Source organism: Myotis davidii, unplaced genomic scaffold (assembly GCF_000327345.1).
Source record: "Myotis davidii unplaced genomic scaffold, ASM32734v1 scaffold801, whole genome shotgun sequence".
NCBI lineage: Eukaryota > Metazoa > Chordata > Mammalia > Chiroptera > Vespertilionidae > Myotis > Myotis davidii.
Genome location: NW_006290777.1, coordinates 104,690 through 122,784, shown reverse-complemented (window position 1 = coordinate 122,784; position 18,095 = coordinate 104,690). Strand labels below are relative to the sequence as shown.

The window sequence follows — 18,095 nt, the reverse complement described above, 5'->3', positions numbered from 1 at the left end:
CGTTTACCTATGCTGCCATTTGGTTCTCTGCACTTCTTTTAGTTTGGATCATTTTTATTGATCTGTCTTTAAGATCGATATTGACTGATTTTTCCTCAGCTCTGTCAAGTTTACTTACGAGCCTGAAGAAGAAGCTGCTCATTCTAATAACATAACGTTTCTACAGAGCCAAAGCAGCCCTCCCCAGTCTCTCCCCTATTGTTTTCTATCGTAGGCCCTTTGTTGTTTCACTGTCCCAGCTTTAAAACATGTACTCTCAAAATCACCTGGATTCCTCTTGTGAAATCTTTCCTGCACAAAGCCAAGATCCCACACACCACTGGCCAGCCCTAGGCATTCCCGCTCCTGGCTTGGTCCTCTTACTGATAACGGTAAGAGACAAGCAAATAATGTTACCGGAAAAGGACCAGGGTTGAGGCACAGTGTGGAATGTGTAAAACACTTGTTCCTTAGTTAGGAAAGATAAGATCTTGTGACATTATCTGGCTGTAAATTACTCAGCCCTTAACTACCTGTCTCAGTTTCCTCGTGCCAAGGAGTTTTCCTCGCTTCTTTCTGACAGCATCAAGTCTCTAGTTCTAGACCATAAAGTCTTCAGAATTTCTGTTTCCTTCAGTTCTTTCTTCATATCTTATCCACCCCAGTAACTAAAAACTCTTTTTTGTTCATATTGCTTTTAAGTGGTTTGGTCATTGGTCCAGAAAGTATTCTCACTGATTTATACTCTAGGCCAGTGATGGCGAACCTTTTGAGCTCCGCGTGCCAGCATTTTGAAAAACCTTAACTTAACTCTAGTGCCGTGTCACATATAGAATTTTTTTGATATTTGCAACCATAATAAAACAAAGATTTATATTTTTGATATTTATTTTATATATTTAAATGCCATTTAACAAAGAAAAATCAACCAAAAAAATGAGTTCGCCTGTCACCTCTGACACACGTGTCATAGGTTCACCATCACTGATCTAGGCGGCTTTTAAGTCTTGAATTGTAATGAGCACTACAAAGAAACTCAATGTAGATTCATTTTCTCTTTTGTATGTATGCATGTTCTCTTTTCTCATGAAGAAGCATTTCCATAGGAGTTGCTGGGTCAAAGAATATGCAAATTTGAAAAGCTTTTGATGCTCAGTGTGAAATTGCCTTCAGAAAGTTTTGGATCATTTTTATTGACACAATATTGAGTAGTGTTAATTTTTTAAAATTCCCAATTAGATAAGAGGTATTCTGGTTTCCTATGGGTACTGCTCCCATACCTGTGATCCCCAAAACGTCTTAATAGAATAATAAAAAAGGTGAAAAGATCAAATGGGTATGAGAATTTGGAATGAAACCAGAAATAAAGGGCGGAGTCCAACATTTGTTCTGTGAACATCACCACTGTGAATTCTTAGCTCTGGCGTTTCCCAAACAGGTATGGACTGGCTGAGCCAGTATGAACGTTTCAGGGAGAAATTAACTTAAGGAAGTGAATAGAAGCCTTACCTTCGTTTACCACCTTCACCTGAGGCCCCAGTAGGTGATTGGCTGGGGCTTCAATGGTAGCTCCACTCCCAGCCTGGGGAGTTAAAATATATGCTCCGGACGGGGAGCAGACCTCATCTGCGTTACCCACAACAATGTGGGCTCAAGTCCTGCTGGGAATATTGGCTCTATCACCAGCGATTGCAGAACAACTCCTTCCGTAAGTGCTTGAAGTCAGAGCTTCTTTGTCTACCTTTCTCAAACCTAAATATGGGGGGAGGAGATAACCTTTGGTTTATTGTAATTTCTTTCTCATCTTTTCCCTTCTTAGTTGCATTTCTCCTTTACCCAGAGAGAAAAGTTGAGGCCTAAGAGGAAGTTAAAAAATATATGTAATATTAAAATACAGCAGGCTCCCTGTACTCTGTTCCCTGTCATAGAACTAATTTCCTCCTTGGTATACTAAGCATAGTATACCAAGCAGTGATGGTTTCCTGATTGTGGGAGGTTTAAAGGTTGTGCACTGGGTTATTTGTCCTCAAGGTTTATGGAGGCAGGAGCTCAGTCTGTTTAATTCACTGCTATATGCTGAGTGTTTGTGAAAGGGCTTAATTTCCCACTGAATGGATGAATCATGATGTCCTCAAACCCTTTTGCTTCTTTAACAGAAACTACCTGGTGACATTACCAGCCCAACTTCACTTTCCCTCTACTCAGAAGGTTTGTTTGGATCTGAGCCCTGGGTACTATGATGTAAAATTCACGGTTACTCTGGAGACCAAGAACAAGGCCCAGAAGTTGCTAGAACACCGTGGAATGAGGAAGAGGCACTTACACTGCATGTCCTTTTTGGTAAGCACAGAGTTAGCCCCAACTCTAATCCCATACTTGCCTATTCTCCTCCCTAGATACTCACCATAATCTAACTTTATTATCTTACGTTTGTCAAGTCCCTTAAACCAATCTCCCCTAAACCCGACTTCAATTCCTGGCCATCACTCATCCATAATTTCCCTGACCTTGCATTTCTTCCTTTTGTTCCCGACCTTAACCTCCTACTATTGTTCCCCTTTTCCCCTGGCAACCTGTTTTGTGGCTCTACCCTTGCTACTCCCATCTGACTCAGTCCTTTCCTTTTACCCTCCCATTCTTGGGTTTGCAACCAGTAGATTCTGTGCCTCCGTCTCCTCCTCCTCCTCTTCCTCCTCAGAGCTCCCCTCTCTTGGCCAGGTACCGCCTCCTGCAGGTGGAACAGAAGAAGTGGCTACAGTCCGGGTGTCAGGAACTGGAAATAACATCAGCTTTGAGGAAAAGAAAACGGTTTTAATTCAGAGGCAGGGGCATGGCACCTTTGTGCAAACTGACAAACCCATCTACAAGCCGGGGCAGCGAGGTAAGAGGCACACATACGGGGTTGGACAAAAGGCTGGGGACACAGCGGCGGGTATCCTTCAACAGGGGCTTTGTGGTTTGGTGGCAGGCCTATGGAATAATGAGCGCAAAAGAGGGGAAGGTCTGGGGGGATGCTGGGTTCCACAAGCCAAAGGGTGGTGTGTGGAGTGGCTCCTGTGTGTGTGTGTTTCTAAAACAGGAGAGAACGTTTCTTCTGGAATAAAATTTGTAAGTGTAATTGGATTGCTGGGTCCTTCCGCAAGCTGCTTGTGTGTGAAATATGCAAATACACATTTGGCTTGAGCTCCTGTCGTTGGTATTTGCTGCTTCTTACTTAGAGGGGCATTCCACTCTGAGGTTTCAGAGTCTGCAGTGGTGAAGAGAAATCGTTTGAGGGCTTCATTTTTTTCTCGGACTAGGTTTATTTAAATAATAATAGTAATAAAAAAACGATGGGGTTTTGCTGACTCAGAAGTATGTGTGAGGAAGTAGAAGGGTGGAAGGAAGAAAGATCTGAAAGAGGTAATCTCCCCGGTGACGCCTGTTTCCTTCCAGTGCACTTCCGCATCGTCACCCTGGACAGCAACTTTGTTCCAGTGAATGACAAGGTGAGAGTTTACTTGGGAAGGGAAGGGAAGGGAAGGGGCAGGACAGACTGAGAGAACAGGGGAGAGAAGAGGTTCTTTCCAAGGGTGTGAGGAGGCGAGGCCCTCTGAGGTGCAGAGTGCAGGTGGGAACTGAGATGCCAGTCTAAGACCTCCTAGCCCCTGTCTGCCTGAAAACAAGCAGATGCGTCTAGCTCTCAGGTCCAATAGCCGAGCACATCAGTGAGGTTAACGTTCCCGAGAGAGGGTTACATTCCCTGCTGTTTGAAAAAATCGTTTTTGCAAACTTCAAGACTTTCGAGGGTTTACACCACGAGGCTTTGCAGTTCAAATCTGAAGACATAATTCAGGAGTGTGTTTAACAAAAGGAAGAAATGAGTATATTCAACCCCCCACACCTTTTTTTTTTTTTTTTTTACTATGAGGCAATGTAATTTATAACTTAGACAATTCTCTTCAGGCAACATTTAAAAATACCAAATTATAAAATAGACAGTTCTCTGAAGGCAACATTTAAAAAGTGCCAAAGGTAAAAAAATGTGGTAACATTTGGTGAATACTTGAATTTTCCTTGAACAGCTCAACTGCTAGAATCATAAGCCTTATGAGGGGTATGGTCTCAATTCAGGGCTTGTGTTGTTTCTACATGCTTGTGAAATACTTTGCTCTAACACACTCCTGCAGTCTTCTTTCGCCTTCAGACACAGGCCATGCATTCAAAGGACACGTTTAATGATAATTATAGGGAGAGCATAATTTTTATGTTCTCAGAGCTTATGTTTCCTTTCCCTGTGTACAGGAGGCTATGGGCTTATGATCAGTAGCCTCCCCCACCACTGCTTTCTTTCCCAATTTAGAATTCTTTTTAGTTTCTCCTTCCCATCACCTGTATCCTTTCTTTATCAAAAGTTTGGTAGAGCCCTAGCTGGTTTGGCTCAGTGGATAGAGCGTTGGCCTGCAGACAAAAGGGTCCTAGGTTCGACTCCGGTCAAAGGCACATGCCCAGGTTGTGGGGCTCGATCCCCAGTAGGGGGCGTGCAGGAGGCAGCCAATCATTGTTTCTCTCTCACTGATGTTTCTATCTCTGACTCCCTTCCTCTCTAAAATCAATAAAAATATATTTTTAAAAAGTTGGGTAGAATATTGAATCGCTATTGTTTAACAAACTGTTGATTCCAGAGCTAAAAAGAGGACATGCTAAGGTGAAAGTGTAGCCACAGCCAAAGTTATCTCAGACTCTTCTGCCTTCAAGGTCGATCTCATTAGGCACCCCTGTTATATTATCTTTCCTGTGATCATTTCCTGAGAGGTGATGCTCTGTTTCTGATGTAAATTTAGTCATTCTTTTCCACAAAATGTAGGCGTGCACGTACAGTGCGATTGAAACTTCGTGGCCCATGTGCAGAAGTCGGTTTTCGGCCTGGGCGAGTCTATTTTGAAGAAGTGGCGTTAGAAGAAGTGGGGGGACGTTCGCCAAGGTCGACCCCTCAGGTTGAGGACTTTTCTTTATTTTATTGATTTTTTACAGAGAGGAAGGGAGAGGAATAGAGAGTTAGAAACATCAATGAGAGAGAAACATCGATCAGCTGCCTCCTACACAACCCCTATTGGGGTTGTGCCCGCAACCAAGGTACATGCCCTTGACTGGATGGAACCTGGGACCTTTCCGTCTTCAGGCTGATGCTCTATCCACTGAGCCAAACCAGTCAGGGCGAGGACGTTTTTAACAAAGGCCAGCTTAGGAGAACCCTAATTAAGTTAATAACAATGTACCTACCTATATAGTTTAAGTTTAAAAAATTTGGCTCTCAAAAGAAATTTCAATTGTACTGTTGATATTTGGCTGACCACTGTCCTCGTTGAACACTTGTTTCCTTTGAGAGGAAAGCAAACTGGCAACTGGTGTCCTCCCTCCCTCTTGACTCCCTGTGTGAGAAAAATACTTTGTTATCTGAGGAAGTGTTCTTTTTCTGGAATTTATAGGATTCCATAATAATCTCAGTGATAGTTGCCTCCTTATCGCCTATGTAGCCCTGGTTTGTGGAAGTCCTGTCCTTCTTTGACCCGGAACTAGAGCAGAGTAGGCCACCCCAAAATGTGCTGCTTTATCATGGGGGCTATTTTGAGCTGAGGGCAGTTAAAACTCTGCAGCCCTAGCCAGTTTGGGTAGAGCGTTGGCCCTTCGACTATAGGGTTCTTGGTTTGATTTCAGTCAAGGGCACGTACCTTGGTTGCAGGTTTGATCCCCGACCCTGGTCAGGGTGTGTGTGGGAGGCAACCAATTGATGTGTCTCTCTCACATCCATGTTCCTCTCTCTCTGCCTCTTCCTCTCCCTTCTACTCTTTCTATAAAAATAAATAAATAAATAAATTAATTAATTAATGGAAAAGTATCCTCAGGTGAGGATTAACAAACAAAACAAAAGACTACAGACTCAAGAAAAGGTTATTTCTCCCTTAACTGGCTGAACGAGTTTAGATGGGGAGCCTGTACCAGAGAGAGCTATTATCAGAGATGACTTTTTCTATATCTGAAAGACTTACCTGCACGCCAGGGCAAACACCTGGCTACCAAACATCTGCTTTTCTTCTCTTCCTGTGAATTGCCTTCCTCTGCGTGGAAGCCCCAGACCCTCTTCCATTCCTTAGCTCAGGGTGGCATCTCAGCCTCAACTGCCTGACTCCTTTTCAGTCTCATTGTCTTTGTGGTGCTCCTATATGGATGTAATTAAATTTGTTTTTTCACTATTAATCTGTCTTAGGTCAATTTAATTATTAGACTAGCCAAAGAGCCTAGAAGGGAAGAAGGGAAAAATTTTCCATCCCTACAATCTTTCTCTCTCATTTCTGGCTTTACTGAGGAATTGCCGTTATCCTTGATATCAAGGCTGATGTTTGTATTTAATGACACTCTGCTTTTTCACTGGTCAGCATTACATGGTACTTAGAGCAAGAATCGAAGACAAGCACCAACTAGGTTCCATTCCATCTCCCTTCCAAGTGAGATCCAAACTTTGTACCCTCTCTAACACCTCCATATCTAAAGTCAGTTTTCAATCTCATTTAGTTGTAAGTCCTTTTAAAAGTGTGTAATATTGCCCAGCTGGCATGGCCCAATGGTTGAGTGTTGACCAATGAACCAGGAGGTCACAGTTTGATTCCGTGGTCAGGGCATATACCCATGTTGCGGACTCGATCCCCAGTCTGGGGCATGCAGGAGGCAGCCAATCAATGATTCTCTCTCATCATTGATGTTTCTATCTCTCTCTTCCTCTCTGAAATCAATAACAATACATATTTTTAAAAAGTGTGTAATACTAACTGGAAAGTCCTGAGTCCAGCAAATGTATAGTCTCTAACCAGATTTTTAATTATATTCACACCCTAGATGTTGTAATTATCTATTTCCATGGCCATGAATTTGTAAAATTCTAACAATTACAGTTAAAGAATTAAAACATCTCACACAAACAAAAACAATACAGTAAAAAGATAATTCTCTCATAAGAAAATTATCTTGAGCTGTCATTTTGTTTTCAACTTTTAATTATTAGAATTTTCAAACATAACACCAAGATTCAATGTTTTTTATTTTGCTACATTTGTTTTCATATATTATTTTTTTGCTAAATAATTTAAAAGTAAGCTTCAGACATCATAACATGTTACTTGTAAATACTTTAGCATATATCTTCTAAAAAGAATGTCTTTAAAAATCATAATGTCATTACCACATCTAATAAAATTAATAATTATTATTTAGTATGCAGCCCTAAATCTTTTTTTTTTCAAGTTTTCAAACTAGGAGCCATAAAAACAAATCCATGTATTACATTTAATTATTATGTTTTAAATTTTTCTTAATATAAAATAATCTCTCTTATTTTTTTGTTATATTGACTTTTTTGCGAGAGAAAGAGATCAGGGTAGATAGCTTTTAAAATGTCCTCGCTTTGAAATATGACACTGATCTTAAGGAAGCCTACTTGTCTTACAGAATACTTGACATTCTTAATTTGTCTGATTATTTCTTCCATTGTGTAATCTAACTTGTTCCTCTGTCTTCTGGAAGTAGGTGTGAGGTCTTAATTAGATTTAAGCTAAACATTCTTGGCAAAAATACTTGGTAGGTAATGGAGTAAACCTCAAATGCGTCTCTTCAGGAAGGAAGCACATGATGTCTCTTTCCCACAATTAGTGATGATGAGTTTGATTACTGGTGAAGGCGGTGACAGCTTAATTTCCCCAATGGAAAGCTATGTCTTTTTTCCGTTTGAAATTGGCAAGCGCTTTTGGGGTGATACTCACACCTAGCACAACGACCTGTTCCCCACAAACTTAATGGTCTTAGCATCCATTTTCTTGAGGAAACTATACATAATCCTTCAATGGAACACTTTTAAACATTTTTTTTTTTAGAAATTGTTTTGCAATACTTGAAAATAAGGTTCCCGCCCAGTGGCATTCAAATAGCAGAGGAGGGGGCGGTAGATAGTTGGCTCCAAGAAGAGCTCTGTCCTAGAGCACCGAGGGATGCTGAAGTGTCTGAAGCTCCATTTCTTTAAATATTTCGGAGACCAGCAACCCCTCTGAGGAAATCCCTTCTCTCTCCTCCACTAGCCAATAAGCTTTTGCCCCATTGTTAATCTAATCAGAGCAGCACAGAGCCATCTGAAAGGAAGGAGTGGGCAATGGGGAAAGAAAGGCGCCTTTGTGAACTTGCTTTCAACAAATCTCACCTTGTTGCGTATCCTGCTTTAACCCACATTATCTGGTTTTCCTTTTCAGTATTCTATGGTGGAACTGCAGGTAAGTAGAAGTTTTTTTTGCTTTTCTGTCAGTGGTGGAGAAGGAGAAGTGAGAGTTTGGTGCTAAACTTGGAAGCCAGACAGAACTCTGAGATCTTGGCCCAGCGCCTGGGACTGCCCAGCACTGAGTGCCCACAATTCCACCTACACTGTGCCTGTTCTCTGGCCTCTGCCCGCCCCTGTCCTCTCAGCCCCAAACCTCTGTAAGGAAAGTCACCAACCTCTGCTGGGACTAACCCTCCCACTCTGGTTCCTGTAACTTCTTTGTGCCTCACCAATTCACCTGGCTCCACACTCCTCTTCGTTTTCAGTGATGAGCTCTTGTCATAGACACTCGACAGCTGACTATGACATGAATGCCTGTGAGAAGTGTTAGGAGTGCGAACTCCCCAGAGCATCCCCTCCATTTCTCTGTTAAATTACCTATCTCTCATGTATCTTACAGTCAATCCCTTCAGCGTTGTCCCTTAATAGAGACAAAGAGTAGAGTAAACGTTCTTTGTAAAGGACATCCTAAATCCCACTTTCTGAAACTGGTCATAACACCTTAGAAGACTCAGTCTGATTATTTGAAGGACCCTTTTCTTCCAAAATGGGGGCTGAACCTATCTCATGCAGTAATAAAGGGAATAATAAATAAGCCAGGTGCGGTTTGGACATGGGGAGACCATGGGGAGAATCCTGTACCTGCTTGTTGCAGTGCAAAGTGGAAGCCAGACAGACAGGTACATCAAGAGGTTTCTTTTCCATGGACACAGGATCCAAATAACAACAGGATTGCACAGTGGCTGGAAGTGGTGCCCGAGCAAGGCATTGTGCAGCTATCCTTCCAACTGGCACCAGAGGCAACGCTGGGCACCTACACAGTGGCAGTGGCTGAGGGCAAGACCTTCGGCACCTTCAGTGTGGAAGAATATGGTAGGTGGGAGGACGATGAGCTCACGGTGTTGGATGTAATCTGGTTACAAAATCGGCAATAGTAAAGTAAAAACCTGCCATCGGGAGGGGTGTTTATTCATTTTTGAATCAGTGCTAAACCAGCTAATAACTTCAGGAGTATTTCACCTTAATAAAGCCCCCTCTTGATTGATTAATTAATTTATTAGTTAGTTATTTAGTTAATCAATCAATTAATTACTGTTTTTAAACCCCACTGTTCACTACCTAGATGGTTAAGTTCTTCTCCTATTCTGTTTCCATTTTCTTTCCACTCTCTCCAGTGCTGCCTAAGTTCAAGGTGGAAGTGGTCGAGCCCAGGCAGTTATCAACCATGGAGGAATCTTTCTTAGTAAAAATTTGTTGTAGGTAAGAATACGGCTCTAGATCTGGTGGAGATTAAAGCTACATCGAGAAGTATGTTGAGGAGTGTTATGGAGAAATGGAGGTGGTGGTTAAAACTTGGGATTTTTTAAAAAATATACTTTATTGATTTTTTTACAGAGAAGGGAGAGGGATAGAGAGTTAGAAACATCGATGAGAGAGAAACATCGCTCAGCTGCCTCCTGCACACCCCCTACTGGGGATGTGCCTGCAACCAAGGTACATGACCCTGACCGGAATCGAACCTGGGACCCTTCAGTCCGCAGGCCGATGCTCTATTCACTGAGCCAAACTGGTTAGGGCAACTTGGGATTTTTTATTTAGTCTGGAGTCAGGACTTCTCCAAGAACACATTTTCTAATTGTGCTTCTGCTCTTACTTCCCACTGCTCACTCAGTCAGCATTAGGGATTTTGAGTCTACTTTGTGCTGAACGGAATGTTGAATCTCATGGTGAAATAGGAGTAAGGAAAAAGAAAGCCGCTATTCTTTCCTTTGGATGGTACTTACTGTGTAATGGCAGTACTCTACGGCTTTGAATAAAGCAGGGAAGTGAATGCCAGAGTACTTGCAGAGGTTGGAGTGTGGGAAAGAAGGAAAGTGGTGTTTTGGGGGATGAAGGTTGGCCCTCAAGTGGAATTTCCTAACTCTGACTCCACATGCTTCTCTGGTTTAGGTACACCTATGGAAAACCTATGCTAGGGGCAGTGCAAGTATCAGTGTGTCAAAAGGCACATAACTACTGGTTTGGAGAGGCAGAAAGGAAACAGCTACCTGACAAGTGCAGGAACCTCTCTGGACAGGTGAGTAAATGGTATTTAGAAAAGGCACCTTATTTACATGTCCTAAAGAGTAAATAAGCAGCAATATAGAAAAGTGCTAAAGCCCAGAGTAGAAAACATTTCACACAATTGTGATCCAAGTTCCAAAGAGCAAAGGGGTCGTTTTATCCAAAATAGATAAAGTCTTTTAGAATCTGCCTTGTAATCAAGTAATGAACTTAAACCCTTGGGAGATAAAGTTTTCCCATTCTACAGTTGGCTCTTCTCATCTTCTCATATTTTGTCGCTTCAAAGTCATTTCATGATTATATATGTGTAGGTGTATACTCTATGTTATAGGAGAGTTTTTCTATCTTTTTTTAAAAAATATATTTTATTGATTTTTTACAGAGAGGAAGGTAGAGGGATAGAGAGTTAGAAACATCAATGAGAGAGAAACATCGATCAGCTGCCTCCTACACACCCCATACTGGGGATGTGCCCACAACCAAGGTACATGCCCTTGACCGGAATCAAACCTGGGACCCTTACAGGCTGATGCTCTATCCACTGAGCCAAACCAGTTAGGGCGAGTTTTTCTATCTTAAGGATGGAGAAACTAAAGCACGTATACTCTATGTTATAGGAGAGTTTTTCTATCTTAAGGATGGAGACACTAAAGCACAAAGATAAGAAATTATTTCCTTCTATGGTACATTATGAAATGGAAGTTGGGATCAGATTATTCATCCTCTATTTCTCCCTCCCTCTCTCTAATTGACTCATTAGACGGACAAAGCAGGATGCTTCTCAGCTTCTGTGCACATGTCCACCTTCAACCTCACTGGCTATATGTACAGACACAGCATCAATATTGTGACTACTGTGGTGGAGGAAGGGACAGGTAAGTGGATACTTCTTGGTTCATTAAGAAAAAAGAAAGGAAAGGGACTGTTGCAGGGATACACCTACTCAGAGGATTCAAGACCTACCTTCATTAGTGTTTGGGAGTGACTTCTGGTTCACGAAGGGAAATACCAGGTTCCAATCTGCCATCCAGTACCCATTTCCTCCAAACATTTGGGGAGGAGGAGTTGGTTTGGATCTTTGGCTAGAAATATATTAAGCTTTATACTTCCAGGGGCACCAGCCTTTCAGAGATTTTGTATTAAACATGAAAATGAGGATTTCAGGCATTTAGGTTAATGTACATCTGGTTTCCCTCTGCAGGCGTGGAGGCCAATGGCACTCAGGAAATCTACATTTCTTCACAAATAGGATCAATGACCTTTGAAGACACCAATAATTATTATTACCCCAATTTTCCCTTCAGTGGGAAGGTATGTTGAAGCCTGTCTCTGCACAGACAAAAATAAATGCTTAACTACTGCCTCCTTTCTGTAGACATATCAAAATAAAACTACCAGCATTGTTCTAAGTACTCTATGGCTATTCACTTATTCAATCTTTACACCATTCCTATGGGATAAACACTATTATTGGTCCCATTTTACAGATAAGGAGACTGAAGCAAGAGAGGTTAAGTGATTTTTCCAAGGTTATATAACTAGTAAGTAGTAACTATGATAAAAACTAGGCAACCTGCATTCAGATATATACTCTGAACTCCTTATGTTGTGCTGCCCTAATCTCACATGAGATATATCTTGAATATTAATGTGACTTCAGTGCCCTTCCTAATGCTAAGGGCTCATATTGTAATATTCAAATATTTGAATTTTAGAGCTGTAAGGTATTTGGAGAAATCATCTAGTCTGAGCTCCTGCATCTAGGCAAGGTTAATATCAGACTTTCCTTGATAGAAAGCCATTTATAGATCCTTAAGCATTTTTTAAAGAAAGTTTAAAATTTTCTTTGTTAATGTCTTCTATCTGATACCTAAAACCTACCCCTCTCTCTAGCATATTCTTCTACATTCCTAGAACAACTGGTCAACACAATAATGTACATATTTAGGTCCATTTATTCCTTAGTCATCTTTTCTTTAGATCAAGAGCAGATCCAGATTTTCTTAGAGTCTAATGTTATATAATTTGGGAGTGGGAGAGGTTAAATCATCTGTAAAATAGGGCCAATAATAGTGTCTATCCCATACGATTCCTGTAAAGATTAAGAAAAAGAAAGCAAAAAAATATATAATAATAATAAAAAGAAAAGGAAAGCAAACTATTCTACAGAGCCTTAGGAAGAGCCTGTGTAGCTAATGAAGGGCCCTAATGCTTCATGGCAAATATACTTCTGCTCCAGGCTAAGCTGCTTCTCTTTGTTCCTCAATTCCTTGTAGATCCTAGTTTGCAAACCTTGACTACATTTAGCTTTTTCTGGACTCTTCTCTGAAATGTATTCTTAAGAGTTTCTGTTATCACGTCACTTTACCTCATACTTGAACCTACTCCAAACCTAACTCTAATGACCTTTGCCCCTCAGATAAGAGTTAGGGGCCATGATGGGTCCCTTCTCAAGAATCATGAAGTGTTTCTGATGATTTCGGGCATAAATGCAACCATCAACCACACCTTAGTTACTGACAACGAAGGCCTCGCTTCCTTCAAGCTGGATACGGTTCATTGGAATGGGACAGACATTTCTCTGCAGGTGAGCTCTGGAGTGGGCCAGCTTCCCAGCAAGGAAGGCTTCCTGAAGGAAAAACTTCAAAATGTTTCTATTTCTTTTCTTCCTCTACCACCCCATTTGTAATTCCATCACTTGCCAATTCTGCTGCCCATTTGGCAAAAACTTTTTCTGTTTGCTTTTAATATTAATTAAATAAATGACCCTTCAGATCAAAATTGCTCTTTATACTAATTCATCTTATAACTTATTCCCATATTCTAATTTGAAATCAGAATAGGGAGGTAAAAATGGTCCAGAGTTGTCTTCTTCCTCCTGTCCCCTTACTCATCCTATATAATAAAAGCCTAATATGCAAATTGTCCCCTCAACTGGGAGTTCAACTGGGAGTTCAACCAGGGGGCGGGGCCAGTGGTGGTGGCAGTGGCAGGCAGCCTGCAGAAGGGTCTCTCCAGCCGGCAGCCACTAGGGACCCTACCTGTGCACAAATTTCATGCACTGGACCTCTAGTTACTCATAAAAATGACAAAGAAGAGAACTATATATTTTGATACTTATAAGGAAGACTACTTGTATCAATTATCAACTGGCACAATGCTGCTTAACAAACAACTTTAAATTTTAGCATTATACAATAAAAAGCATGTCTTGTTTGTGCATCTGGGGTAGTAAGTTAGGCAGCACGAAGTATATTCTCATGTCAACAATGAGGTGCAAGAGTGGACATGCGAGTGCTTTTTCAAGCCTCTGCTTATCTTGCATATGCTAACATCTATTTCCAACAAGTCACCTGGAGGCCCACTGTAATATTACATAGTAAATGATGTTGATGCAAGGAGAGATGAAAAATTAAAGCCATTAATGCAATCATTTAGCTACACTACTTAAGCAAACATATGCTATTTGTCTGTGATTAATAGAACTGTTTTTTTCAGGCATCACTTGATCACTCTACTAAGAAATAATTATTTTCAATCCTATTATCCTCTATATCTCATTTTTATGTCCCTGGGATATAGTCTTTAATTTCTCTATAATCTTACTCATGCTTACCTATTCCCTCGGCATCAATCTGTAAAAGTATTTCCCATTACTTGACAATTATAATTCAGTCCTTGTTTCTATCTCCTACATAATAAAATGCTGCTGCACATAGCCCCTATTATGGATTCCTCAAATATCTTTGGCTGGACGTATACTGAAATATCTACATGCCATTCTTACACAGTGAAGATTTGAGAGAGAACTATTTGAAAATCATAACAAATGATTGTGGTTAAATATGGTTAGGGGACATGCCAAAAGATCTGCTTTTCCCTCTCTTTCTCAGGGCAGGTTCCAAAAGGAAGATTCAGTATATAATCCAGAACAGGTGCCTCGATACTATCAGGATGCCTACCTGCACCTGCAACCCTTCTACAATACAACACACAGCTTCCTCAGAATCAACCGGCTAAATGGCACCTTGCAATGTGGGCAGCCCCAGGAAGTGCTGGTGGAGTATGACATTAATCCAGCTGATGCAAACCCTGACCAGGAAATCACCTTCTCCTACTATGTGAGACTGGGAAGTGAGGGTTGGTGAAAATGTGTCAAGAAGGAAAGGGAATGGGGAGAGTGAACTGGAGAAATTGGATAGACTATCCAAGTAGAGAGAATGCAAGCAACATAGGTAATTTCAAAAAATTTAAAAGCCACACTACAAGAAATGGAAAGAACAAGCAAAACCCAATTTTTAAAATATATTTTATATGATTAGTGTAGGTGTAAAGGAAGGGGGAAGGAGGAATAAAGAGATTGTGAGCAGGATCCCAGGGAAACTGTGTGGGGAAATAAGATGAGGAATGAACAAGAAAATGTTGCTGGCCAGGGATGAAAGGGAACTGGGTACGTGGGTGGGAGGGAGGGTGAGAAGAGGATGGGACTCAGAATAAAATTCATTCTGTGTTTTATTGACCAATATTCTACAGTAGATGATACAGGGTTAAAATTAACATTGATAACCTTGTTGGAGAAATAAAAGCACAACTTGGACCCTGAAGGACATATATAAAGATAAGTAGCTTTATTGGTCATCTCGGTGATAGTGAGGATTAGATTCCTGCAAAGCTCAGTTTTGATGGTACAGAGTCTCTTCATTCTCTTATCATCCCCTCAAAGTCTCTGAGAGACTTTCTCCCTACTGAATCATCCTAGTATCTTCTATCATCTCCGTGGCTTCATTAAGCTAAAACAATCATCCTGACACAACAGAATAAGGAGGATCGGGTGGAAAATAACAAGTATTGAGTCAGGCTCTGGAACTATGAAAGGAGACTCTCCTTATAGAGAGATGCAGGGATGTTCCAGAAGTAGGATCAAGACTAATTTCCTGCCGAAACCGGTTTGGCTCAGTGGATAGAGCGTCAGCCTGCGGACTGAGAGGTCCCGGGTTCGATTCCGGTCAAGGGCATGTACCTGGGTTGCGGGCACATTCCCGGTGGTGGATGTGCAGGAGGCAGCTGATCGATGTTTCTCTCTCATCGATGTTTCTAACTCTATCTCTCTCCCTTCCTCTCTGTGAAAAATCAATACATTATATTTAAAAAAAGACTAATTTCCCATAACATTTATGTTATTGATGATTTTTTTTCTCTTTCATAGTTAATAGGGAAAGGACGTTTGGAGATGGAGGGGCAGAAACACATGAACTCCAAAAAGAAAGGTGAGTGTTCATGCTTGTTCTGTTTTGTTTGTTAATCCTCACCCAAGAATATTTTTCCATTGAATTTTTAGAGAGAGTGGGAGAGGGAGGTAAAGACAGAGACAATGTGAGAGAAACACATTGATTGGTTGCCTCCTGCACATGCTTCTACCAGGACCCAGGCTGGGGAGGAGCCTGCAACCAAGGAACATGCCCTTGACCAGAATTGAACTTGAGACCCTTTGGTCCACAGGCCAACGCTCTATCCACTGAGCCAAACTGGCTAGGGCAGCCGTGGGCAAACTACAGCCGGTGGGCTGGATCCGGCCCATTTGAAATGAAAAAAAATAAAAAAAAAAAAAAAAGACAGTACCCTTTTATGTAATGATGTTTACTTTGAATTTATATTAGTTCACACAAACACTCCATCCATACTTTTGTTCCGGCCCTCCGGTCCAGTTTAAGAACCCATTGTGGCCCTCGAGTCAAAAAGTTTGCCTACCCCTGGCTAGGGCCATGCTTCTTTTGGAAGAGAAAACAATATTTTAAACTTCCAGGAGACAGTTCTTATCCATAGAAGCAATGAGAACAGAACAGTAATAATAACCATAGAAGAATAGGAAAATGAGAAGTTACTTGCACCATAAGGCTTGCTGCTGGCCCAATGGGAAATGCAAACATATGGTTGGATGTCATGGGTAGGTGAGTACTCTCTCATCCCTGTGTATGTCTTCTTCTCTTTCAGGACTGAAAGGCTCCTTCTCTCTCTCACTGACCATCAATTCCAGGCTTGCCCCTGATGCTTCTTTGGTGGTCTATGCCATTTTCTCCAGTGGAGGTGTTATAGCTGACAAAATTCAGTTCTCAGTAGAGATGTGCTTTGACAATAAGGTAAAATGGCAGTTGAGGAGGGTGAAGAAAAAAATCTGGGAATAGAGAGAAATCTTGTGTATGCTAGGGTTGAGATAAGGCAGGGGCTGGGAGATAAGATAAGATGTCATATTGTATTTATGCCTTTAGTCTATTTCATTGAAATTATTTCTTTCCTGCTTCTTTTTAAAAAGTCATGTTGGGAATCACATATATAGCTATTCTAAATATAGCTCTTCCATATGTTTTCTTATCTTTTAAACATCTATATCCTTCTACTGTGCTGCTCACTTTTCTCAACTCTATCATAAGACACTGGTTCTCAAGGGCTAGACTTTACAAAGGGAAATCAGTATAAAAGTGAAAGAGTGGCCGAAGCCGGTTTGGCTCAGTGGATAGAGCGTCGGCCTGCGGACTGAAAGGTCCCGGGTTCGATTCCGGTCAAGGGCATGTACCTGGGTTGCAGGCACTTCCCCAGTGGGGGATGTGCAGGAGGCAGCTGATCGATGTTTCTCTCTCATCGATGTTCCTAACTCTCTATCTCTCTCCCTTCCTCTCTGTAAAAAATCAATAAAATATATTTTTTTAAAAAAAGTGAAAGAGTGGGCTGAATACCATAGTTAAAGCTGATGATCCGAGTGACATTTTTGTCTTGTCCTCTCCAGGACTACCTGATTCCCAAGTTGTATTTGTCCTTCTTCAGGTTTCCCTTGGCTTCTCACCTTCCCAGCAGCTTCCAGGATCAGATGTGGACCTACAGCTGCAGGCAGCTCCAGGGTCCCTTTGTGCCATCCGAGCTGTGGATGAGAGTGTCTTACTACTTAGGCCAGAGAGAGAGCTGAGTAACCACTCTGTGAGTAGTCGGCTAATAAGGTGGGAAGAGGGAGTTAATGGGGAAGACAATCTGGGTCCGTTAGAACAGAGGATAGATTTCAGGGAGGGGGAAAGAAAGTCTTAGGAAAATAGTGCACCACTATAAGGTAGTAGAAAAGCGGGTATGAAAATAAAGGTGGAAATAATGGGAAGAGAAGAGCATGGTTAATATGGACATAGAGATAAAGAAAGAAGATGAGCCCAGCTGGTATGGTTCAGTGGCTGAGTGTCGACCCATGAACTAGGAGGTTGCGGGTTCAATTCCTGGTCAGGGCACATGCCCAGGTTGTGAGATCAGTCAATCCCCAGTAGGAGGCATGCAGGAGGTAGCCAATGGATGTTTCTCTCTCATTGGTGATTCTATTTCTCTCTTCCTGTCTTTCTAAAATAAGTAAAAAAGAAAGGAAGAAAATGAAATAGGAGATAAGTGTGACAGACTATGAAAAAGGTGAGATAGAGGTTAAAATTTAAAAAGTAAAGGAAGAGGTTATGATGAAATAAATATAGGAAGAATTCTGGGGTAATGAAGATAAATAATATGGGGGCTGTGGCACCAAAATCCGAGAGAAGTTTCTCAACTGATTATACTGTGTCCATACTTTATTTCTTTTTCCCCTTTTATTTCAGGTCTATGGGATGTTCCCATTCTGGTATGGTTACTACCCCTATCAGGTGGATGAATATGATGAGTGTCCAGTGTCTGGCCCAACGGACCTTCCTCAGCC

General features: G+C 41.4%; 1 protein-coding gene across 1 annotated transcript in view; it reads left to right on the top strand.

Moving 5' to 3' along the window:
• Window positions 1-1,532: 1,532 nt before the first annotated feature.
• A2ML1 (alpha-2-macroglobulin-like 1) overlaps window positions 1,533-18,095 on the top strand; it is a 36,794-nt gene continuing 20,231 nt past the window's right edge. The window contains exons 1-16 of the mRNA XM_015564073.1: window positions 1,533-1,687; window positions 2,136-2,319; window positions 2,698-2,860; window positions 3,415-3,467; window positions 8,253-8,273; window positions 9,031-9,190; window positions 9,493-9,577; window positions 10,268-10,394; window positions 11,142-11,256; window positions 11,583-11,692; window positions 12,801-12,968; window positions 14,275-14,502; window positions 15,588-15,648; window positions 16,373-16,518; window positions 17,201-17,350; window positions 17,998-18,092. Of these exons, the coding sequence (XP_015419559.1) occupies window positions 1,542-1,687; window positions 2,136-2,319; window positions 2,698-2,860; window positions 3,415-3,467; window positions 8,253-8,273; window positions 9,031-9,190; window positions 9,493-9,577; window positions 10,268-10,394; window positions 11,142-11,256; window positions 11,583-11,692; window positions 12,801-12,968; window positions 14,275-14,502; window positions 15,588-15,648; window positions 16,373-16,518; window positions 17,201-17,350; window positions 17,998-18,092 (2,012 nt within the window). The 5' untranslated portion in view covers window positions 1,533-1,541. The remainder of the gene's footprint in view (window positions 1,688-2,135; window positions 2,320-2,697; window positions 2,861-3,414; window positions 3,468-8,252; window positions 8,274-9,030; window positions 9,191-9,492; window positions 9,578-10,267; window positions 10,395-11,141; window positions 11,257-11,582; window positions 11,693-12,800; window positions 12,969-14,274; window positions 14,503-15,587; window positions 15,649-16,372; window positions 16,519-17,200; window positions 17,351-17,997; window positions 18,093-18,095) is intronic.